Source organism: Coregonus lavaretus (assembly GCF_964263955.1).
Source record: "Coregonus lavaretus genome assembly, chromosome: 28".
NCBI lineage: Eukaryota > Metazoa > Chordata > Actinopteri > Salmoniformes > Salmonidae > Coregonus > Coregonus lavaretus.
Genome location: NC_140015.1, coordinates 22,414,216 through 22,438,905, shown reverse-complemented (window position 1 = coordinate 22,438,905; position 24,690 = coordinate 22,414,216). Strand labels below are relative to the sequence as shown.

Genomic DNA, 24,690 nt, shown 5'->3' with positions numbered 1-24,690 from the left:
CCTGCAGCGTGAGTAATACAGTCATACAGAATACATCACCCATTAAAGCAAGGGCATTTGTCCAGATAAGCTTTAAGGGGACAAAATAACACAGTATAAGAACAGATAAGGTTGCCATTCAGTAGTAGCCTACTTTTCAGTAGTTTGAACTGACTGACCTCTCACATGAGCTTCAGATTCTTTGGTCTGACCCTTTAAAGCAAAGGGTCAAGTATTGAGCTATTTTGTGTGGATAAATGTTATTTCCTGTCCATTTAGAGTGGAAATGTGTTGTTTATGGTTCAAATTATTATCCCAAAAAATATAAAACATGGGTAACCTTGTGGGCTTGATGGTCACAGTGTGACATTGTTTCAATGAAAAGGAAACAACAGAGTGACTTTCACTTTCTGGTTGTGTAATGTCAAAATGGCAGCATTGTCCTTATTTTTTTTATTTTTTATTTTTTTCCTTATGTCCTTATCTTCTGTATGTTTGTTTCAAGTTTTAACAAAAAAAGTCCCATGACCTTCTAGTGTAATGATTTATTTGCTGAAGTAAATTGCCTATTAAAATAACCCCCTCTCAGTGTGGTGCAGAATTAACAGAATAAGTCATTTGTTGAAATTCATCATGATAAACACCCAAAAGATGCTCATAACTGATCAACAAAAATCTAATAAATTATTTCCTTGAATAGTTCAATAATGCTGAAACTAAATCATAGACCATTCTGGAACATGAGGTCACTATTCCCAGAGCTATCTATCCATGTGAAAGAAAACACGTTTCCGTGTTTTTATTTGTAATGAAAACATCTTCAAGAATTAGTAGAGTGAATCTACTCATCAGTCTCAAAATAAACGGGACAAAATGCATGTCATTTGTGAGCCTATTCAAAATACACAGACAACCGATTAAAGCAAACTATGGAGTACTATGTTACTATGCAGGAAAAAAAGACAGAAAGAATAGAGGAAAGGTGGGATTTGAGATCCACTGGGAACCTATGGGGACCACTATTTATAGCCGATTTCAGATGATAGATTTTGAACACTATAAATTAACATATTGTCATAATTGACTGTTTGAATAGTTGTGTGTGTAGTCTTCAATCCATTATTAATAGACACCATCACATTCACATTAACCAGGTAACACCCACCTACAATACATAATAGATAGCCTTCTCTGTCACGCTTTCACCTATAATATACTGTATACCTACACCTCAGCTGAATTATTCAGTCTTGCAGCGAGGGAGCTTGACATCCCACTGCATAGTGCATAGTACTAAGAGATATAACACACAGAACGTGTTTGGGCACCAACGCAGTCAGAGATTAATACAATTTTCTTCTGTATATGCTGTCTCATAAAAGCCATCTTTTGTTTAGTATCGGCTATTCAGAGATTCACCGGCAGCACAGCACATTTATTATTATCGATTTATTTTCTGTTTGGAAAAAGAAAGTATTAATAGTAGGCTATGCTCACCGTCCATAAGCTATTATATTATCGACTACTGTTATTGTGATCAAATGTACAGAATTTGAAACATGCCTATATTGTAACCAGTACAACATGTCTCTGACTGTTTGGTCTGGCACAAAGACAATCATCATAACGTTGCTGTAAATATTTACAATAGAAATACCAATCCTGGACCTTTTCAATACGTTATCCCTAAATTGACCAATTATTGAACGAACCTCATATACCTTCTTATAGAAATAAGCCAATAGGTGTGATTTACTCATCCGCTGGTATCCAATCCATGAAGATGTGTACTATGCAATTACGTCACTCCAACGGCTTGCTGGCTCGCGTGATAGCCAATGGGGTACCAGCCCGTACACTCTTGCTGACTTAGTTATCCAATCAGCTGTGGTGCTTGGCTTTGTTGTTGGTGATGACATGAACTTATTTGTTGTTACTGGAAGGCGAGGGTAGAGTGTGGGAAGAAGGGTCCGGTTTGAGCGATTGATTTCGAAATTTTGAAAGAAAATACAAGGCTTTGTTTTCCCAGGTTTCAACGATAAAATAACAGAGGTGGGGTGAAAAGCGGTGAAGTAGGTGAATATGGACGAACTCAGGCATCAAGTGATGATCAACCAGTTTGTTTTGACTGCTGGTTGTGCTGCTGATCAAGCGAAGCAGCTTCTTCAAGCGGCTCACTGGCAATTCGAGGTATGTGATGTGTATGTTTATTTGTGTGCTGGTTTCATGGTGATGCAGCTAACTAGCTACTTTAGCTAGCTAACAAAGGCAAAGAAAGAGAAGTTCTCCGAAATTAGTGAATGGCGATTTTTCTTTAAAACCATGTAACTAAACCCAGTCATACGACCATGCTTTTACCCTGGATAATCCGGAAGACCTGGTCTAACGTTAGGAAATGCGGTGTTTGCCATCGAATTTCTGTTGAGTAATCCATTGTCGTCGATTTTTCGTTTTGACTGTTTTCCCACCAGTTAACATTAACTAGCTGGGAAATTGTTGCTGCTAACGTTATTGTTTTGACAGCTGTATTGGTTACGTTGGTTATTTTATGCTAGGTTTTTCATTTTGATTCTATTCAATATTACTTTTTTAATATCTAACTAGCCATGGTTGCAGTTGATAGTAGTGTGATCTGATTTCTTTCAATGCCATATGAACATCAGCAATTTCGAACGTCTAATTTAGCTAGCTAGCTACAATAAGAATGCAACCGGCTTTTGGTAGCAAACTAGCTATCCAGAGAGCGAATTAGCTAGATAAGGTAACGTTAGAGCGAGTTCCATCAATTATCTCTGAATAGTTGAGTGTCCAGAAATCAAATACCTGGTTGAGGTTTTTGAATCCATACCGTTAACTTTGTTTACATTTTTGACTTGACACCACCAAACACGCGAGGGCAGAGGCACTTCCGGTCCAGACCCCATTGTTGTAGTAAGTAAAAGATGTCTCAAACGTTGCCTTTGTTTTTTGAAGATTGTCACTGCACTGAAAATGTGTAGGCTATTTAGTGTAATAGCATGTATATTACATAGCTAGCACACACAGCAATTCATGCCTCAGTCACAACCGGTAAGACTTATGACCAGTCAATACACACTCACAATTTTGGAACAAGCTTCTACTAGTTATAAGTTTCCATATCTGGCTGCATAAGAGTAGTGCACCAATAAACACACATTTTAAAGAACATTGTGTTTATGATTGCTTGTTGAACAAGGTTAGGGAAAGGGGACACAGCGGACCTCCTGGATTGACCGTACTTTTGTCCAGGAGTATTGATAGGGGATATCTATCTTTAGGCAGATTACGATGCATTATCCTTCCAGTTGTTCATATCCAGTACTCCTAGTCCTGGCTCAGAGATGCACACTGTATGAACAGGCGTTTCTTCTAAGCTGACACACAGCTTGACCCTTTTCAATCATGGCTTCACCCAGAGCAGCAAGGTGGAATTGTCATTTGAATGAACATAATAGTAACGTACCGTTTTGTAAATAAATAATTCACTACATGATATGAAAGAAAAATCCAGTCTATGATGAAGCACACATTTTACATTTTAGTCATTTAGCAGACGCTCTTATCCAGAGCGACTTACAGTTAGTGAGTGCATACATTTTCATACCCTAGAGTAATGTATAATGAAAAGTATGCAAAAAAGTAGGCTATATCCACTCCTGTTTGAAGAGCTCAGCTGGCCACTGGTTTGAAATATTCAACAGGGCCCTAAGTATGGACAACAGAGAGATGCTGAGAAGATCTGAGGCATCAGGCCTCTGCTTCCAGATGGTTTCCCAAACACACCTCCTCTCTGTCTAATGACCAAGCTTTTGTTAGTGCGTACGGGCCAGCAGAAGTGCACTGCTGGGCCAGGTGGTTCGAAGTGGCTGAGGAGGCTGCTCAGCTCCTCCCGAGCATCTGAGAGCAGAGTCAGCCTGCAGCTTGATTGGAGCGGATGCATTGCAGAGACCACTTAGCCTCCTCTGGGCAACCTGTCCAGCTCAAGGTCAAGGGGCTAGTTGCCTATGGCTGGGCTGAGCTCCCCCAGGTGCTGTTGGCTAAGGAGTGGAGGGTCAGAGACTGTCAGACACAAGGCTTCTCATTATTGTCATCTGAACAGGAGCAGAGGTGAAAACAGTTGTTGACGATTAGAGGAATAGGAATGGTTAGGAACGTGGCATGTGTAATAATGCATCTCACAAAATATGTATGTATATTGTATTGTATACACTGAGTGTACAAAACATTAGGAACACCTGCTCTTTCCATGACAGACTGACCTAGTGAAAGCTATGATCCCTTATTAATGTAACTTGTTAAATCCACTTCAATAAGTGTATTTATCTCAAAATGTTAGCCTTTATTAGTTAATTGAATGCCTTTGTGGCTAGGCATCTTTCTATGATGTCAGTATAATGTCCCTCTCACAGCAGTGTCCTGGTTTCTCACTGGGCTGCTCATGGCTCCTTGCTGCAGGGCAGGCTGTGTCGTTGTGTCCATGGGCATGTTCTGTACTCTGTCACTCCCTCAGGGCACAGCCCCCACTCAGCCTCATTAGCCCTGTTACTACACCATTATTAATGCACTTCTTTCTTCTGTGCTCTTCCATATCACCATAAGTATTCTTTTTGTGTTCACCTATTTTTATTTAGCCTATTTCTATTTCAGGCTGTTTTTTAGATATGTTTTTGTTATTGTTTGCTGTGCCCTCATTTAGACGCCTGTTAAATTCTTCTGCTTTTATATAGGCCTAGTGCTGGGCTTCATTGCAGTGTTCTGTCAGTCACGTTACATAAGCAACACTGTCATGTCTCTTCTCTGCTCCATTGGTAGGTTCACTGCTACGTAAGGTAATGGATGCTCTCACTTAAAGCCCATGAGTAGTACTGAAACCTTTATGCCGATGCTCTTAGATATGGTGTTGCACTGTGTGTTTGTAACCTACATTATTTGTGTGTGAAACGGCACCGTTGTTGATGGTCTTGGATGAACACAGACACACACATAAATAGACAAAGAACAGTGTGATCCCAGTAGCCTGGTAGACAATGGCAGTGCAGCACATTCATGTTGATATGTGTGTCACGTTGAGCAGCAGACATTCCTGCACTGCTGCTGCTGTTGTCAAACAACCACAGAGCTTGGTGTGTGAGGGGAGGGGGCCGGCTTCAGCCGGGAGGGGAAACCACACATTCATTGAAGTGTTCGCAAAGAGAGACTCTAGTGAAGGGAAATGGAGGCTAGGCAAGGGACTAAGGTTTAGCTAGACATGCTGTCATTCTAATAGTAGGCTGCATGCAGTTCTTTTAATCCGGTTACTAAGGCACATTCACATTAGAGGCGATTTGTATACCAAGGAATGGCACAGCATTTGTAAATTTTCCACCTCTTAAAAAGAACATGAATCATGGGCCAGTCAGACAACTTGAATCATAAAACAGGTATCTTGCAATAAAATCTGATAAACTACTAAGGATATGTTTTGGTATCAGTGTGTATTTTTGTTTCCGGACCATGGTGTCCTTACCAGGCTAGCCTTTGTATTCACAACAGAGTGAAACAATAGAAGTAGCCTATGGACTTCCTTGTTTGTGTTCAAGGGCAGCAACTGAAAGTAGGCCTACTTGTTTACATTGAGTGTTTCTTCATAGCCCGTCAGAGCAAGGCCTATGTGAATTGTCCCTGAGAATATCGTCGAATTGACTCCTGAGTGGCGCAGTGGTCTAAGGCACTGCATCGCAGTGCTAACTGTGCCACTAGAGATCCTGGTTCGAATCCAGGCTCTGTCGCAGCCGGCCGCGACCGGGAGACTCATGGGCGGCGCACAATTGGCCTAGCGTTGTCCAGGGTAGGGGAGGGAATGGCCGGCAGGGATGTAGCTCAGTTGATAGAGCATGGCGTTTGCAACGCCAGGGTTGTGGGTTCGTTTCCCACGGGGGGCCAGTATATATATATAAAAAAAAAAAGTATTCACTAACTGTAAATCGCTCTGGATAAGAGCGTCTGCTAAATGACGTAAATGTAAATATAACACATACCCTATTCACTGTAGTTTATATAGCCTAAACTGTTTACATGTCACTGAGTTGTAAACACTAGTTTTAAGTAAAGTACTAGGCTACTAGTTATCTTCTTTTCCATGCTAATTATGGTTTTAAACAAGCCTGTGTAGCGTCTACATTCTCACTGATCAGTTAGCCTGTCTGCCGCTGCCTCTCTCTCCGCGTGGTTTACAAACCTTGTTTTAGACAGTGGAGGATAATAGTTTTAACCCCAGAATCATGTGATCTACTCGTACCAACTGACCAATAGGCTGATGCTAGCAGAGGGGGATGGGGGTTCATGCTCTCCAGTGTGAGCGGATAGGAAGGTGAAATGTGTTACTACTGTTTTGTTGTCCGCAAACTAGGGATGGGCATGAGTACTCATTGATCTTTAACCAGAGATTATTTGGTTTTTTTTATACTGTAAAACTATTTGGTCGGGGAAAAATTATAGGAGACAATGATATTTTGCTTTGACTCTAATGTTGAATTTGTACATGTGCATTTGCGGAACACAAAAAAGATTTTTTCTCATTTTTCCTTGTTTCACTCACTCAATTGCGTTTGACCGCTCCCTCTACACACGCGTGCTGAGTGCACACACAAGCTCCTGTTAGCCTACATGAATAAATGCCTATAAAAACGTATCTAACTGATGGGATACACAAGCTACATTCCTTTCCAAATGACGTCAGTTTTATCACAAATTCAAAATGGACTGGTTGACTGAAGTAGGGAAATATGTGTTCCAACAATGAGCTGCAATTTTGGAATAGATGCGTCATTTTCCGTTTATGCTACATTGCCGTTGTCACTAGTTACCACAACCACAAAGTCAAAATTGGCTATACGTAACAATTAATGAAAACAAAAATGTGCTTTTTGGTCTTAATTTAAGGTTAGTTGTGTGGTTAGGGTTAGGGTTAAAGGTTTAAAATGAGATTTTAAGAAGATACATTGTAGGAACAGGCAGGGTTTATGCCCTTGTGGCTGTGGTAACTAGTGACGACCCCACTTTGCGAACTGCTAGTGCCATTTAGAATTGGTTAGCCTATGCTATATATATAACCCCCCGTAAACATATAGGTTCTACTCAGAAAATATGCGAAAACATTATTTTGATAAGACCGAGAGTATTTTCTTCAGAATCATTAAGCCTAGGCCTACTCACCAAACAGATGTCATGGCCGTAATTCATCCCCGTGCAGTGTTCAATGTGGAATTGTTATTCCAAAGAACAGGCAGAATAAACTACGTTGAACGTCTGTATATCAAAAATAAAATAAAGATTTTGGTTTGTAACCCTTTTCAAATGATCAGATGTACGTCACTTCGCACTATTCTGTTCTATTTTATTCTGTTATTACATTTGTACATATTAGTCATTTAGCAGATGCTATTATCCAGAGCGATTTACAGGAGCAATTAGGGTTAAGTGCCTTGATGTGGACAGATTTTTTTCACCTAGTCTGCTGTGGGATTCGAAGCAGCAACCTTTCGGTTACTGGCCCAACGCTCTTAACCGCTATGATAACGTAGATGTGTCTTGACTGTGATAAGGTCTTGGGAAATAAGAGAGTCTTGTCTGCTAAATTAACAAAACAAGGCTATGCCATTACACAGCTATAGGCTTCTACAAGAAAGTGCCACACTGCTGAGGTTACTACCTTTTTGAAGATCGTCTTCCATTATATAATATAACCAGTTGATATTAGTTTAAGTAAATTAATCTTAAATGACACTTGTTTTTTAATTGACTGAATATACGCTGAGTGTACAAAATATTATGAACACCTGCTCTTTCCATGACAGTCTGACCAGGTGAATCCAGGTGAAAGCTATTATCCCTTAATGTCACTTGTTAAATCATCTTCAGTCAGTGTAGATGATGAAGGGGAGGGGACAGGTTAAAGAAGGATTTTTAAGCCTGGAGACAATTGAGACATGGATTGTGTATGTGTGACATTCAGAGGGTGAATGGGCAAGACAAAAGATTGAAGTGCCTTTGAACGGGGTATGGTAGTAGGTGCCATGCGCACCGGTTTGTGTCAAGAACTGCAACGCTGCTGGGTTTTTTCACGCTCAATAGTGGGGGGGGGGGGCTTAACTCAATATTAGAAAGGTGTTCTTAATGTTTTGTACAGTCAGTGTATATATGAGGCAATTAGAATTCGTTATCTTTAATGGTTATGATAAATTAGGCATTGTTGTGCACTGTTGGCATAGATAAATGTGCACATTTTTTTCCAGTGCGGGCCTTCTGTTCTAAAAGTAGCTTTTCTTTCCTTTTTCCCAGAGTATTCAGAAAACAATCATGCCAGTACTTGAACAGTCAAAGGTCAAATGCCCATCCCTACCGCAAACGGCAGTTCAAGTGCTCACAATGTTCTCACACACAATTTCCTCTCTCCCCCGCTTTCTGTCTCTCTCTCTCCCTCTACAGACCGCCTTAAGCTCCTTTTTCCAGGAGGCCAACATCCCTAGTCACCACCACCAGATGGTAAGTGCATTTTGTTCCCCCTAAAAAAAGAAAAAAGGGCTTAAGGCATGTATTACATTCTGTCAGTGTGTTCAGGGCGCTAATTTACAGCATGGCTGCAGTGTCAGTGGCCAGGCCAGTCTGCTCCTCCTCTTCAGTCAGACAGACAGAGGGACAGATGCAGACAGGACAGGACTAGAGCCATGGACATAGTAGTACAGCCCCGTCTGGCAGAGTGACATCAATGGAGTTATCTCTTCTGAGTAGTATAGTCTACATCCTGCTGTACTACTCAATAGTGCTTAGTGGTTTTCCACACAGCCCAAGCCCTTTAGGGTAAGCTTACTTAAGAGATACTGCCACATGGACTGGCACCATGCTTTTTAGTGCAACACACGTTTCATATCATGAATTCTTAAACCTTACACAATATTTTGAAACCTTTTCCTTCAACATGTATTGCATGAAAATACGCATTGTTGTGCCAATTCCCTACGTCAGGCACAGCGAAGTAGCTAGTTCCCAATAGCTAATTTCATTGCGATGAAAGCAATGGCACAAGGCTAGCCCCTGTCCTTGGCCCGAGCCAATTTACGCAATGCTATTCCCTGACGGCTATCGTGATCATGTGGTCCGTGCATGACACCATTTCTGCTTCAACTGACCAGTTAAAGCCCTGGAGCAGTGAGTTGGAAATGTAACAATGTTTCCCACATGGAGGCTGTGCAGTGAGCATGCAGTGTTGGCATGCAGACTGAACCCAGCCATCCCCTTAACATCTGTCTGTCTGCTTCTGCTCTGCTGCTGCTGGAACAGTGTTTTTGTTTTCTCTCCATTCTTTCCCTTCCTCTCAGGTGGGAGGAGCATGTTCTAGCTTGAGAGAGAGAGAGAGAGAGGAAGTGTGTGAGTGGGGGGGGGGCAGGGTTTGTTATTATTTTCGGTACAGCCATTACATCATACCGCTGGAGGGTGTTTGTGTGTGTGCGCGAGTGAGTGCGCAAGTGTGTACAAGTGTGTTTGTGTTTGAGGCGAGCATGTGCATGTTGTGAGGAAGAGGGATGTAAGCGAGCTATCTGCTAGAGAGGAGGAGGAGGAAGGGCTGTTAAAGGGTAGAGAGAAAGAGAGAGTGATTGTGGAGAGGCAGTTAACAGCAGCTGCAAGCCATTGCCATGTATTGGTTAGTCCCCCTCTCTCTCTCTAGGCTGCCCTGCAGTCTCCTTGGGGCCTGGGGGAGCCACAGGGGAACAGTGGGCGTGGGGAAGAAAGAGCTCAATGTAGCAACAAGAATGGACACTGCCCTCAATCAAATGCTATTGACTATATACTGAGAACAAAGGTAAATAAAGGACTCTCATAGCCTTAAACCTACACAGACGGGTCAAATTTCCACAACCACTTGACATCAAGGGTTGCATTGCTTGTTGTAAACATGGGGCTGGGGTTCTTTAAATTAGGCCTTGACCTGAGAAAACAAGTCATAATAAGTTTGGTGTCCTAGAGGATGACATTCCTATATCAATTTAATCTGTACTCAATCTGGTGAAGAGAAGCCACAACCAGTTGAATGACTGTTTCTTTTCTGACTGATGTGTCCTCTGTACATCAGTAATGTATGGAAAGAGGGTAATACACTCTGTGGTGGTAGTAGTGGAAGTAGTAGTGCATGACACGTGTCATTTTGTTACGTTACAGCCTTGTTCTAAAATGCATTCAATAAAACATTTTCCTCATCAATCTACATTTACATTTACATTTACGTCATTTAGCAGACGCTCTTATCCAGAGCGACTTACATTATTATTATTTTTTATTTTTTTATACCCCCTGTGGGAATCGAACCCACAACCCTGGCGTTGCAAACACCATGCTCTATCAACTGAGCTACATCCCTGCCGGCCATTCCCTCCCCTACCCTGGACGACGCTGGGCCAATTGCGCGCCGCCCCATGGGTCTCCCGGTCACGGCCGGCTACGACAGAGCCTGGATTCGAACCAGGATCTCTAGTGGCACAGCTAGACCACTGCGCCACTCAGGAGACACACCATGCTCTACACACAATACTATAATGTCAAAGCGAAAACAGGTTTTTAGAAATACCTTATTTACATAAGTATTCAGACCCTTTGCAATGAGACTCGAAATTGAGCTTAGGTGCATCCTGTTTCCATTGATCATCCCTGAGATGTTTCTACAACTTGATTAGAGTCCACTTTTTGTAAATTCAATTGATTGGACATGATTTGGAAAGTGCATGTCAGAGCAAAAACCAAGCCATAAGTTCGAAGGAATTGTCTGTAGAGCTCTGAGACATGATTGTGTCGAGGCACAGATCTGGGGAAGGGTACCAAAAAATGTAGAACCACCAAGACTCTTCCTAGAGCTGGCCGCCCGGCCAAACTGAGCAATCGGGGGAGAAGGGCCTTGGTCAGGAGGTGACCAAGAACCCGATGGTCACTCTGACAGGGCTCTAGAGTTCCTCTGTGATGGGAGAACCTTCCAGAAGGACAACCATCTCTGCAGCACTCCACCAATCAGGCCTTTATGGTAGCGTGGCCAGACGGAAGCCACTCCTCAGTAAAAGTCACATGACAGCCCGCTTGGAGTTTGCCAAAAGGCACCTAAAGACTCTCAGACCATGAGAAACAAGATTCTCTGGTCTGATGAAACCAAGATTGAACACTTTGGCCTGAAGGCCAAGCATCACGTCTGGAGGAAACCTGGCACCATCCCTATGGTGAAGCATGATGGTGGCAGCATCCTGCTGTGGGGATGATTTTCAGTGGTTGGGTCTGGGAGACTAGTCAGGATCGAGGAAAAGATGAACGGAGCAAAGTACAGAGAGATCCTTGATGAAAACCTGCTCCAGACTGGGGGGATGGTTCACCTTCCAACAGGACAATGACCCTAAGCACACAGTCCAGACAACGCAGGAGTGGCTTCGGGACTAGTCTCTGAATGTCCTTGAGTGGCCCAGCCAGAACCCGAACTTGAACCCGATCGAACATCTCTGGAGAGATCTGAAAATGGCTGTGCAGTGACGCAACCCATACTACCTGACAGAGCTTGAGAGGATCTGCAGAGAAGAATAGGAGAAACTCCCCAAATACAGGTGTGCCAAGTTTGTAGCGTCATACCCAAGAAGACTCGAGGCTGTAATCGCTGCCAAAGGTGCTTCAACAAAGTATTTGTATTTGTATTTTATTATTGATCCCCATTAGCTGCTGCCAAGGCAGCAGCTACACTTCCTGGGGTCCAGCAAAATTAAGGCAGTTATACATTTTAAAAACATTACAATAATTTCATAACAGATTTCATAACATATTAAGTGTATGGCCTCTACTCTACTACCACATATCTATAACACAAAATCCATGTGTACATGCGTATGTTATTGTGTGTTTGTATGCATGTGTTTATGTTTGTGTTGCTTCACAGTCCCCGCTGTTCCATAAGGTGTATTTTTACCTGTTTTTAAAAATCTGAATCTACTGCTTGCATCAGTTACCTGATGTGGAATAGAGTTCCATGTAGCCATGGCTCTATGTAGTACTATGCGCCTCCCATAGTCTGTTCTGGACTTGGGGACTGTAAAGAGACCTCTGGTGGCATGTCTTGTGGGGTATGCATGGGTGTCCGAGCTGTGTGCCAGTATTCCAAACAGACAGCTCGGTACATTCAGCTTGTCGACACCTCTTACAAAAACAAGCAATGATGAAGTCAATCTCTCTTCCACTCTGAGCCAGGAGAGAGTGACATGCATGTCATTAATGTTAGCTCTCTGTGTACATTTAAGGGCCAGCCGTGCTGCCCTGTTCTGAGCCAACTGCAATTTTCCCAAGTCCCTCTTTGTGGCACCTGACCACACTACTGAACAGTAGTCTAAGTGCGACAAAACTAGGGCCTGGAGGACCTGCCTTGTTGATAGTGTTGCTAAGAAGGCAGAGCAGCGCATAATTATGGACGTACTTCTCCCCATCTTAGCTACTGTTGTATCAATATGCTTTGACCATGACAGTCTACAGTCCAGGGTTACTCCAAGCAGTTTAGTCACCTCAATTTGCTCAATTTCCACATTATTCATTACGAGATGTAGTTGAGATTTAGGGTTTAGTGAATGATTGAACCCAAATACAATGCTTTTAGTTTTGGAAATATTCAGAACTAACTTATTCCTTGCCACCCATTCTGAAACTAACTGCAACTCTTTGTTAAGTGTTGCAGTTATTTCAGTTGCTGTAGTAGCTGACATCTATAGTGTTGAGTCATCCGCATACATAGACACACTGGCTTTACTCAAAGCCAGTGGCATGTCGTTAGTAAAGATGGAAAAAAGCAAGGGGCCTAGACAGCTGCCCTGGGGAATTCCTGATTCTACCAGGATTATGTTTGAGAGGCTTCTATTAAAGAACATCCTCTGTGTTCTGTTAGACTGTCACGATCGTCGTATGGAGGAGACCAATGCGCAGCGTTAGTTGCGAACATACTTCTTTATTAAGTGAAAGCACGAACAAAACAAGAAAACGATAACGTGACAGTCAACGGTCAAACACAAACCAACTCGAACAAGATCCCACAAAACACAAAGGGCAAACAGACAGTTTAAATATGGCTCCCAATCAGAGACAACCAGCCACAGCTGACACTCGTTGCCTCTGATTGGGAGTCACTCTGGCAAACAAAGAAACAGCACAACTAGAACTCCCGACATAGAAATACGACACATAGAATGACCACACCCTGGCTCAAACATATAGAGTCCCAGAGCCCGGATGTGACAGTACCCCCCCCCCCCTAAAGGCGCGGACTGCGACCGCGCCTCAACTAGAACCAAACAGGGGAGGGCTGGGTGGGCATTCCTCCTCGGCGGCGGTTCTGGCTCCGGGCTTGCCCACCACCCTCCAATAATCCCCCCATAGCGCCCCTGGTCCGGTCTGGCCCCGCTGGCTGGAGCTGAACTGGACATCGTAGGAGCGGGTAGCTTCAGCTCCGTTGTGGAGCAGCTGACCGGTACCTGATCAGGCACCGGTGACCCAGGCACGGGTTGTGCCGGACTGACGACGCGCACCCCTGGCTTGGTGCGTGGAGCAGGAACGGACCGGACCGGGCTGACGATACGCACCCCTGGCTTGGTGCGTAGAGCAGGAACGGTCCTTACCAGACTGACGACTCGCACCCCTGGCTTGGTGCGTGGAGCAGCAACGGGCCTTACCAGGCTTACGACTCGCACCCCTGGCTTGGTGCGAGTAGCAGGAACGGGCTGGACCAGGCTGACGACTCGCACCCCTGGCTTGGTGCGTGGAGCCGAAACGGGCCTCACCGGACTGACGACTCGCACCCCTGGCTTGGTGCGAGTGGCAGGAACGGGCCGGGCTGGCGACGCGCACCGTAGGCTTGGTGCGAGTGGCAGGAACAGGCCGGGCCGGGCTGGCGACGCGCACCGTAGGCTTGGTGCGAGTGGCAGGAACAGGCCGGGCCGGGCTGGCGACGCGCACCGTAGGCTTGGTGCGAGTGGCAGGAACAGGCCGGGCCGGGCTGGCGACGCGCACCGTAGGCTTGGTGCGAGTGGCAGGAACAGGCCGGGCCGGGCTGGCGACGCGCACCTTAGGCTTGGTGCGAGTGGCAGGAACAGGCCGGGCCGGGCTGGCGACGCGCACCGTAGGCTTGGTGCGAGGGGCAGGAACAGGCCGGACCGGGCTGTGGAGACGGATAGGAGACCTGGAGTGAAGAGCGGTCACAACCCGTCCTGGCTGAATGCCTACCTTCACACACTCTGTGTGAGGCATCCGCACAGGACGTACAGGGCTGTGTACCCGTACTGGCATAACAGCACGTGACACTGGAGCAGGATATCCGGGACCGAGGAGAGGCATTGGAGACCACGAGCGCTGAGCCGGCACACTCCGTCCTGGCTGCATACCCACCTTCGCACGACACGTGCGGGGTGCTCGCACAGGACATACCGGACTATGCCGGACCACTCGTGGCACCGTACGCCGCTCCGCATACCGCGGCACCTGCCCAGTCCCATGCTGCCATGCCTGAGTACGGGAAGTTGGTTCCGCTCTCCATCCAGGCTCCGCCAACCTGCCTTCTGGCCCCCCAAACCCGGTGGCCTCCTCTCCAAATCTCCCAAATCGCCCTGTGGCAGCCTCCTGCTGCCCAGTCGCCCATGCCGTGTGCCCCCCCCTAAACATTTTTTGGGGTTGCCTCTCGTCCGTCCGACGCCGACACTGATTACGCCGTTGCTCCTCTCTCCGTCGCGCTTCTACCGTCTCACTCCATGGCCGGCGATCCATCCCGGCCAGGATTTCCTCCCAGGTCCAGGACCCCTGCCCGTCCAAGATCTGCTCCCACGTCCAGGCTGCCTGCTCCTGGACACGCTGCTTGGTCCTGGTATGGTGGGATCTTCTGTCACGATCGTCGTATGGAGGAGACCAATGCGCAGCGTTAGTTGCGAACATACTTCTTTATTAAGTGAAAGCATGAACAAAACAAGAAAACGATAACGTGACAGTCAACGGTCAAACACAAACCAACTCGAACAAGATCCCACAAAACACAAAGGGCAAACAGACAGTTTAAATATGGCTCCCAATCAGAGACAACCAGCCACAGCTGACACTCGTTGCCTCTGATTGGGAGTCACTCTGGCAAACAAAGAAACAGCACAACTAGAACTCCCGACATAGAAATACGACACATAGAATGACCACACCCTGGCTCAAACATATAGAGTCCCAGAGCCCGGATGTGACATAGACAAGTAACTCTTTATCCACATTATAGCAGGGGGTGTGTAAAGCCATAACACATACGTTTTTCCAGCAGCAGACTATGATCGATAATGTCAAAAGCCGCACTGAAGTCTAACAAAACAGCCCCCACAATCTTTTTATCATCAATTTCTCTCAGCCAATCATCAGTCATTTGTGTAAGTGCTGTGCTTGTTGAATGTCCTTCTCTATAAGCATGCTGAAAGTTTTGTCAATTTGTTTACAGTAAAATAGCATTGTATCTGGTCAAACACAATTTTTTCCAATAGTTTACTAAGGGTTGGTAACAGGCTAATTGGTCGGCTGTTTGAGTCAGTAAAGGGGGCTTTACTATTCTTAGGTAGCGGAATTACTTTTGTTTCCATCCAAGCCTAGGGGCACACACATTCTAGTAGGCTTAAATTGAAAATATGGCAAATAGGAGTGGCAATATCGTCCGCTATTATCCTCAGTAATTTTCCATCCAAGTTGTCAGACCCCTGTGGCTTGTCATTGTTAATAGACAACAATAATTTGTTCACCTCTTCCACACTCACTTACTGAGTAAAGGGTCTGAATACTTATGTAAATGTCATTTTTCAGTTTATTAAATAAAAACCTGTTTTTGCTTTGTCATTATGGGGTATTGTGTGTAGATTGATGAGGATTGTTATTTATTTAATCCATTTTAGAATAAGGCTGTAACGTAACAAAATGTGGAGAAGGGGTCTGAAAACGTTCCGAATACACTGTATGTCATCTCACCTGTTTCCTCTCTGGTGTGTGAGCCCATGAGGGATGTGACTGTTTGTGAGGTACATGGAGTGTGTTGCTGTGTGGCTGTACAAGCTCTACCCTGCGCCTTCTGATGACAAAACAAGACCATAAATACTGTAGGAGAAGTTCTGGTTTGAGCCCACAGCCTGACCAAATATAATGCATTACTCCTTTACGAGGACCTTCCTGTAAACTAGTCAAACTACTACCACTACCACCACCACTACTATTATCACTACTACTACTACTACTACCACTACTATTATCACTACTACTACTACCACCACTACCACTACTATTATCACCACTACTACTACCACCACCACTACTACTACCACTACTATTATCACCACCACTACCACTACTATTATCACCACCACTACTACCACTACTATTATCACTACTACTACTACTACTACCACCACTATTATCACCACTACTACTACTACCACCACCACTACCACTACTATTATCACCACCACTACCACTACTACTACTACCACCACTACCACTACTATTATCACCACCACTACCACTACTATTATCACCACCACTACTACCACTACTATTATCACTACTACTACTACTACTACCACCACTATTATCACCACTACTACTACTACCACCACCACTACCACTACTATTATCACCACCACTACCACTACTACTACCACCACCACTACCACTACTATTATCACCACCACTACCACTACTACTACTACCACCACTACCACTACTATTATCACCACTACTACTACCACCACCACCACTACTACCACTACTATTATTATCACCACTACTACCACTACCACTACTATTATCACCATCACTACTATTATCACCACTACTACTACTACTACTACTACTACTACTACCACTACCACTACTATTATCACCACTACTTCTACTACTACTACTACTACTATTATCACTACTACTACTATTATCACCACTACTACTACTACTACTACCACTACTATTATCACCACTACTACTACTACTACTACCACTACTACTACTACCACTACTGTTATCACTACCTACTACTATTATCACCACTACTACTACCACTACTACCACTACCACTACTATTATCACCACCACTACTACCACTACCACTACTACTACCGCTACTACTACCACTACTACTACTCCTGTAGCTGTACCACTATTGTAAACATTAAGGATGATATCGCAACAGTTGTAACTTGATAGTACGTAGTGTTCAAACTCCCTTGTGTGTATGTGTATTGTGTAACGGTGGGGGTCATATGGGCGGCAGATGGGGTCCAGTCTAGACCTGCCCTCCCTCTCAGCCGAAACCTGCTAGACTAGGCCCCTGCCCCACCCTCCCAGCACAGCACAGCACAGCACAGCACTGTATCTAAACACAGCCCAGCATACAGTCGCCATTTATTGTTCTGTCTACCTACTCACTGCTTCACTGGGACCAAGCCTTATAGTTAGCAAGCCAGCTGCACCTGGACAGTCTAAGCAACTGTAGACCAGTGCTTCTCAGTCGACTTTATTGCTTTATAGCTACATTTGATCACTTGGCTAGATAAGTTATATTTTAATATCTCCTTTACTCCTTTACAAACAAGTTGAATAATTCACAGCTTAAAGCAGTACTCGGTCACGTTTCTCCCAAGAAAAACAGGAAACTCCCTGTAGGGACCACCATCATGGGTCTTGCAGGAGTGGCAGTTTCAATGTGGTCGACCATCACAGACCCAGACAGACTGAAACCCTGCTTGTCCATCTCCTAACTGGAGCAGCTGCTGCTCACTCTGACAGACCTGTCACCTTACATCAACACTGAGACTGTGCCTCACTCCCTCACGATACACTCAATACTATACTGTATACTACAGTACTGTCTGCTCCCTCCACTTTCAAAGTGTGTAGTATATTAGCTAGCTATGAACATGCCTGCCCCAGGGTCTAATCTGGTTTGATGACCTAATACATTTACCTTTTCAACTTTAGACACCTCTTTCATACTATTAAAGGCACATTTAGTGTGTGTGCGTGACCCTCATGTCAGCGGGGCCATGGCTGTGTGTTATAAATAAAACAGCCCTCACCCTGACTTGCTGCAATGCTAAGAGGTCCTCTCTCCTTTTATGGCTGCTAGCCTGCTACCTGATCCCTGTTGGTGGTGGGGGTGTTTCTATCCTGAGGCACCACACCACACTCAGTCTAAATTACAAATTATAAAGTAATTGATGGCCTCTGTGGGGACATCTGACATTTTCTGTAACTGCACAGTGTGTGTAGCTGCCATGTTTAACACAGTGAATGGATGTAGGTGGCTGCAGGGTTTAGAAACCTTGTATTCACAAATGATAAGCAGTTGTACTGCACACAATTCCCAAGGCTACAAGTGAACTGCCTCCCACAACAGTAACTAACTAGTCTAGGCTATGTGATTTATGAACTCACCAATCATGCCTTCTATTGGTACATACAGTTCACAGCAGGCAGCAGCAATGGAAGCACCCCATAGGGACCAAATTCATAATTGGGACGGAATGTGTTAATGAAGTGTTTGCATTCAACTCAATGTAAGTCACTCATCGTCTTCTGTTTTCCAGATGTGCACTCCAAGGAACACCCCAGCCACACCTCCTAACTTCCCCGACACCATCACCATGTTCTCCAAGCTGAGGGCGTCAGACTGCTCGGGGAGCTCCGGCGGCGGAGGTCCCACCCAGGTGTCCATGGCCTGCTCCCCCACCTCCTCCACAGCTGGCTTTGGATCCTTCTGGGCCTCATCACCCCCCAACCACCAGCCCGTCTGGCTGCCCCCCTCCTCGCCCACAGGCCACCACATGCACCACTACCAGCACCACCACCACATGCACCAGACCCCCATGTGGCCCCCTGTGTCCCAGCCTGGCAGCGCCCAGCAGACCCCTGTTGTATCGGCCCTGCATGGCCAGAGATGAGACTCTACCCAGAGTGAGGGAGGGAGGGAGGGAGGGAGGGAGCAGGGCTGGGGAGGGAGGGAGGGAGGGAGGGAGGGAGCAGGGCTGGGGAGGGAGGGAGGATGGGGTGGGGCTATGTGTAGCCTAATGAATCTACTAGGGGGTTTGGGTGGGTAAAGAGGTGGTGTGTCAGGATTAAAGGGTCTTGAGGGCCAAGGGGAAAAGACACGGTACTGTTGTTTTCCTTCCTTTCTGTTTTTCTAAAATGACGATGAACAATGTCTCCTTTGGAGGACGTCCATTTCCTCTCCTCTCTCTCTTCATCGTAACTCATCAAAGCCTGGGAAGAACCGGGGGAGAACCACTAATAACAATATGAGGAAGTGGAATAACGAAGGGGGTGGAGTCTCTGAACCCCCCCAAAACGACTCTGGGAAATACAGTTTTCTTCATCAGTGCAAGTCAAGCCCTGGACCCAGAAGAGCACTTACTTAGGATAGGAGCCATGTGATCTGCTAAAGTGCTTGGTCATTGGCTGTTTTTAGAAACTCTTCTCTCCCTTGGGGTTCAATAACGCTCCAGCGATGTGACCAGATTTCGCAATAACCAGCAGACAAACAAAATGGGACTGCAACACATATGGTGGTTTATGGTTTTGTGTTCTTGGCTGACCTCATGGCCCTGAAAAAATATGTTTTCAATATTGTTTATGGTATGGGGATCTGTATAGTACAGATCATGGACAAACACTGTAGCCATTTTGTCAAGTTTCATGTAGCCATGTATCCCTTTTTAAAATGTCTATTTTGTAAGTACTATGTAGCTTAGTGAAACTTGACTCAGTGGCTCCACTACTTGCTCTTGTGTCTGAGAAGTGGGTTCTTCAGTATGTGTGGACTCTAAGGTTTGGGGGTTAAAGTGTGTCTGAAGACTGACCTTCATGTCAGAGGTGTTTTAAGGAGACGTGTAAAGAAACGTTAATACTGTAATTCAGTTTGTGTTGAGATACAGCAAAGTCTGCAATAATTTGAGGAAGATTGAAGCCAGTTAAAAGGCTGATGCATTTATATCGTTGTTTTTGGGAACATTTTCTACCTGTGGATGTCAAAGGAAATTGACGTTGTTACCAGGGATAAATAATGTCAGGTTTGATGTCTAAAAGGTATTGCTCGGAGGCTCTGCAAGAAAATCTTTTTGTTTGGTGTTGCGACTTTCCACATCCACCCCATTTTAACAAGGAGGCGTGAATCAACTTAATTTTCGTTGATCATGCAAACTGGTTTTTAGTGGCAATTATGGAAACATCTTCTGAACTCCATTGTAAATAAAGGCTCAGCAGAAACAAAGTGCAAAAACGTCGAACTCCGTAACCTGGCTGGGGACGAGATTGAGATCTCAGTTATGCTGTCAACACTCAAGTTAATCTGGTTTGCAAATGTTTTGACAAACATAGATGTGTGTGAGCCACCAGTAGGCTATTTCTTCAGGTTTCTATGGGGGGGTAGAGGCCTACAGTGATTTTTCTACACAACCTCTAGCAGAAGATCAACTTCTCCTACCTCTGGTTTAATGGGAGAGGAGAGGCCTTATGTATTCCCTGCAGAAACAGTCATGTTCAATGGGTCAGATTAGCAGAATCTCTCCTAGTGCTCAAAACGTGTGTAATTCCCTCCGTTAGAATAGTGCAATTACTTGATTGACTGATGATGAAATGAGTGTCAACTATAGAATTATGAATTTAGCACGGGTTGCAAATATTTACTAAATTATTGTTCAGGCAATGTTTACATATTATGAGAGACAGTGTAATGATGAACAATGACCTTGATGCCTCATAACCCAGAGTATTACTTATAGGTGAGCTCTTCATACAACAGCCCACGTCAGAACATTTGCAAATCTATCAATGATGACAGATGGAAAGGTAGCCATTTTCACAATCGTTCTCATATTATAATTATCACAATAAAGAGGGGAAAGGGAGGTCTGAGCAGGTTGCAGTTGTATACAGAGGGTACTTTATCTGAAATAATGTCACATTCATTCATGCCCTCACTAAATGATGTTTTATATTATGCCTGCCACGTCTTCACTCAGACAATCACAATCATATTCACATGTTCTTTTTTCCCTCTGGCTGAATATATGTAAAATCACATTTGTCAAGCTGTGACCTTGTGTGGATGATTTGATAATGTACAACATGGACAGTCATGTAACGTTGGACAGATGCCACCTGGCCAATATGGACCCTTGTCAATGTTACCAGACAGAAGGGACACTGCTCCACTGTGCTGCCATGTAGTCTGTTCTGGTTCTAAATCCATGGATCTTTTCAGATGGATATTAGAAACTCAACTGTGGTTCCTCTTGGGGTGTTCATAACACCACCTCATTCATTAACTCATGTGTTCTAGTAAGGGGGTACGTTTGTTGTCAACGGCATGAATTTTGGTTGGTGATTTTCCAGTTCTGTGTTTTAACAAGGTGGGAGTGGAGGTTGGCCCCATAATGAGTGTTTCCTGCTGTGTGGATGACTGGCTCCTCCTCCTCAGTACTGTTGTGGTAACTAACACACCCAGACCCAGTAGTGTTGGGTGAGTATGGTTCCTGTGGTGATGTGACCCGGACTCCATTCTCCTGCTACAGCTTTGGAATTTATCAACATATTTTTATAAGGCTCTCATAAGTCTCGGTCAACAGTAGACCGTTGACCAACGACAGATTGGTCCCCCATGATATCTGTACAAACTGGGTGTTATGAAATGTTCTAACCTCATGTTCACCCATACAAGATGTGCAGAATGCCTGATGGAAATCCTAAAACAAGTCAAACACCAACCAATTGGCAGTGCACTTCAGTAACACATAAGAACTTCTCATGGACCCTCATTTACAGCTCTCTAATCCGCCTCTTTTATATAGATATTTCTCTCCTGTACTTTGTTTCTTTCCCCTGTTGAAATGTGTATTTATATGTTTAATAAAATAAGGTATGATCTGCTAACTGTTGGAGTTGTTCTGGGGTCTTTTTTTTTCTAATAATTATTTTTGTGTTTTTATTAAATATGGTTGCTAAGGCAACATACAAATTAGAACACATCACAGTAGTAACTTTGCTCTTTGAGATATTTTCTGTAAGGGAACCCCCTCAGTAATGATGACATTGCATAATACTATAGTAATCTATATATCCTTATAAGTAGTGCCTCTATAGTACAAAGGAACAAGTAGGCCTATATAAGAGAGACAATAAACACACAGAGTTGCAGTTCATTGAGGAAGGATGTGGTTAGAACTGTGTATCCAGCCCAGTTAACGTGTTAAGTGTGTGAAACTGACATGTGTCATAACAGCATGGCTCACAAAATGTGCCTTCACAGTCGAATTTCATGTATGTGATGGTGGAGTCGTGTAAAACAGTTCAGATATATTTAGTTACAAGTAACATTCATTGCAGACAGTCAATGAGGAGTCAACATATGTTCACATAACAGTTGTGTGGATATCATATATAATGACACATACATGACATCACATTTTCCATGAAGGCCCATTTATCTTTGAAAACAAAGATACATCTACCAATGGAAATCTTACATTCAGATTAACTGTCTGTCTTAAATACTTTCCTGAAATACTTTTCAGTAGCATCATTACTCCTGAAAACATCAAAATTCTATAAAAGGGATCACTTAGCCTCAGTGGCCAGTTTATTAGGTACTCATTCAAGAGTCAGGTGGCCGTGGCTTGCTATATAAAGCAGGCAGACAGGCAAATTAACATTAGAATGGGCAAAACGAGTAAGCTAAGCGACTTTGAGCGTGGTACGATCGTCGGTCCTAGGCGCGCCGGTTCCAGTATCTCAGAAACGGCTGGCCTCCTGGGCTTTTCACACACGACAGTGTCTAGGGTTTACAGAAAATGGTGCGACAAACAAAAAAACATCCAGTCAGCAGCAGTCTTGGGGGCGAAAACAGCTCGTTGATGAGAGGTCGAAGAAGAATGGCAAGAATCGTGCAAGCGGGCCACAAACAGGCAAATAACGGCGCAGTACAACAGTTGTGTGCAGAACGGCATCTCAGAACGCACAACTTGTCACGGATGGGCTATTGCAGCAGACGACCACACCAGGTTCTACTCCTATCAGCTAAAAACAAGAGGAAGCAGCTCCATTGGGCACGCGATCACCAAGACTGGACAATTGAGAAGTGGAAAAACGTTGCCTGGTCCGACGAATCCCGGTTCCTGTTGCATCATGCTGATGGCAGAGGCAGGATTTGGCGTAAGCAGCATGAGTCCATGGCCCCATCCTGCCTACTGTCAATGGTACAGGCTGGTGGTGGTGATGTAATGGTGTGTTCCTGGCAAAGTTAGGTCCCTTGATACCAATTGAGCAACGTTTCCATGCCCGATGAATTCAGGCTGTTCTGAAGGCAAAGGGGGGTCTGACCTGGTACAAGATGGGTGTACCTAATAAACTGAGTGTATATTGCATGGATAGAGATAAATATACATCATATTTCTCATTGACACTAAATTGTCTCATTTGTGTAAGCAGAGCCCCTGCTTCTAGGAAACTGTCACCCCGCTCCACTTTGACAGTACAGTTTGTCCTTTCAAGTTTATTAATTCATATCCTGCCCTGCATTCACACAGGCTTTTTGAAATGTGCACCTCCCCCCATGCAACGCCCCGGCCCAGACAACTGCAGTAGAGTGCTGACATGGCGCTACGCTAAAAGTATGCTATGATACCCAATGCAGTGCCATGGTTAAAAATACTACGCTATGCCACAGAGTGAGGCACACATAGCTAACCCACTTATTTAAAACACACAGACACCAGGAGACTCCTGTAACTGGACATAGGCATGGTGACATTTGAAGGGAATGCCATCTGGGCCGGTTTTACGACCCTGGCTGCTTTGCTTCCCCAATAGATGCAGGTGGCTGGCTACCATTGTTATAACTCCACGACAGCATTACATTTTTGTGGTAATGACAGCACACATGAATGTCTTTCCTCTTAACATGTGATGGAACAACTTGAGACACTAATACAATGAGTTAAATGTTACAGAAATTGGGTCTCTGAGAGGGAAGACATTTCAAGCCCTTAATGATACCGCTCTATAAGACCCTATATGTCAAATGAATTGCTCCATGGCGGTATTCTTCTGCATCCAAACAAAGTCTGGTATTTGAGGTCACCGGTCTGAAAGTTTCTCTATGAATGTCATTGAAAATCAGGCATCATAAACCAAAATCGTAATGTAGCCACACCTAAGGTATCTGACCTGTAAAGCTACACTTTAGAAATGTTTTTATTCTTGCAGAATACTCATAGCTATTTTGTTGCATGGAAACAGTGTTCATATGTCCCAGAATTGTGTTCTTCCAATCCATAAATAACCTAACAGACTAATATCAGACTGGATTTTCACAAGGTCTGTATGCTCCATTACAAAATGGAGACCTGGATACCCTCCTGCTGCTGCTGTAAAATGTTTATTAAAATAAGGTAGAAAAAGGATGTAAGGGGCTCTCCATCGCCCCCTACAGGGTGGTGACGGGCTCTTCCTCCGACTGGCTCAGGTCTACGTGAAGCTCCAGACCATGCTGCTCCTGCTGCAGCTCGCTGGTGGTGTCAGCATGGGACGAGCTCTGGGGAAGGGTAGCCTGGGACAGGCAGCCCAAAGAGGACATGGGCCGGTCCCGCACAGAGC

General features: G+C 44.5%; 1 protein-coding gene across 1 annotated transcript; it reads left to right on the top strand.

Annotated features, from left to right (window-relative positions):
- The first annotated feature begins 1,929 nt into the window (after positions 1–1,929).
- LOC311103615 (UBA-like domain-containing protein 2-B) lies at positions 1,930–19,005 on the top strand. Its single transcript, XM_084145213.1, has 3 exons — positions 1,930–2,169; positions 8,467–8,523; positions 18,630–19,005. Exons 1-3 carry the CDS (start codon positions 2,062–2,064, stop codon positions 18,981–18,983), a joined length of 519 nt encoding a protein of 172 aa, XP_084001339.1. The 5' UTR covers positions 1,930–2,061; the 3' UTR covers positions 18,984–19,005.
- Positions 19,006–24,690: the final 5,685 nt, after the last annotated feature.

Excerpts from the sequence above, each read along its gene's own strand:
- LOC311103615 (XM_084145213.1), top strand. The coding sequence starts at position 2,062 with ATGGACGAACTCAGGCATCAAGTGATGATCAACCAGTTTGTTTTGACT. Across the intron at positions 2,170-8,466 it reads CGGCTCACTGGCAATTCGAG|ACCGCCTTAAGCTCCTTTTT; the intron begins GTATGTGATGTG and ends CTCCCTCTACAG. Across the intron at positions 8,524-18,629 it reads CTAGTCACCACCACCAGATG|ATGTGCACTCCAAGGAACAC; the intron begins GTAAGTGCATTT and ends TCTGTTTTCCAG.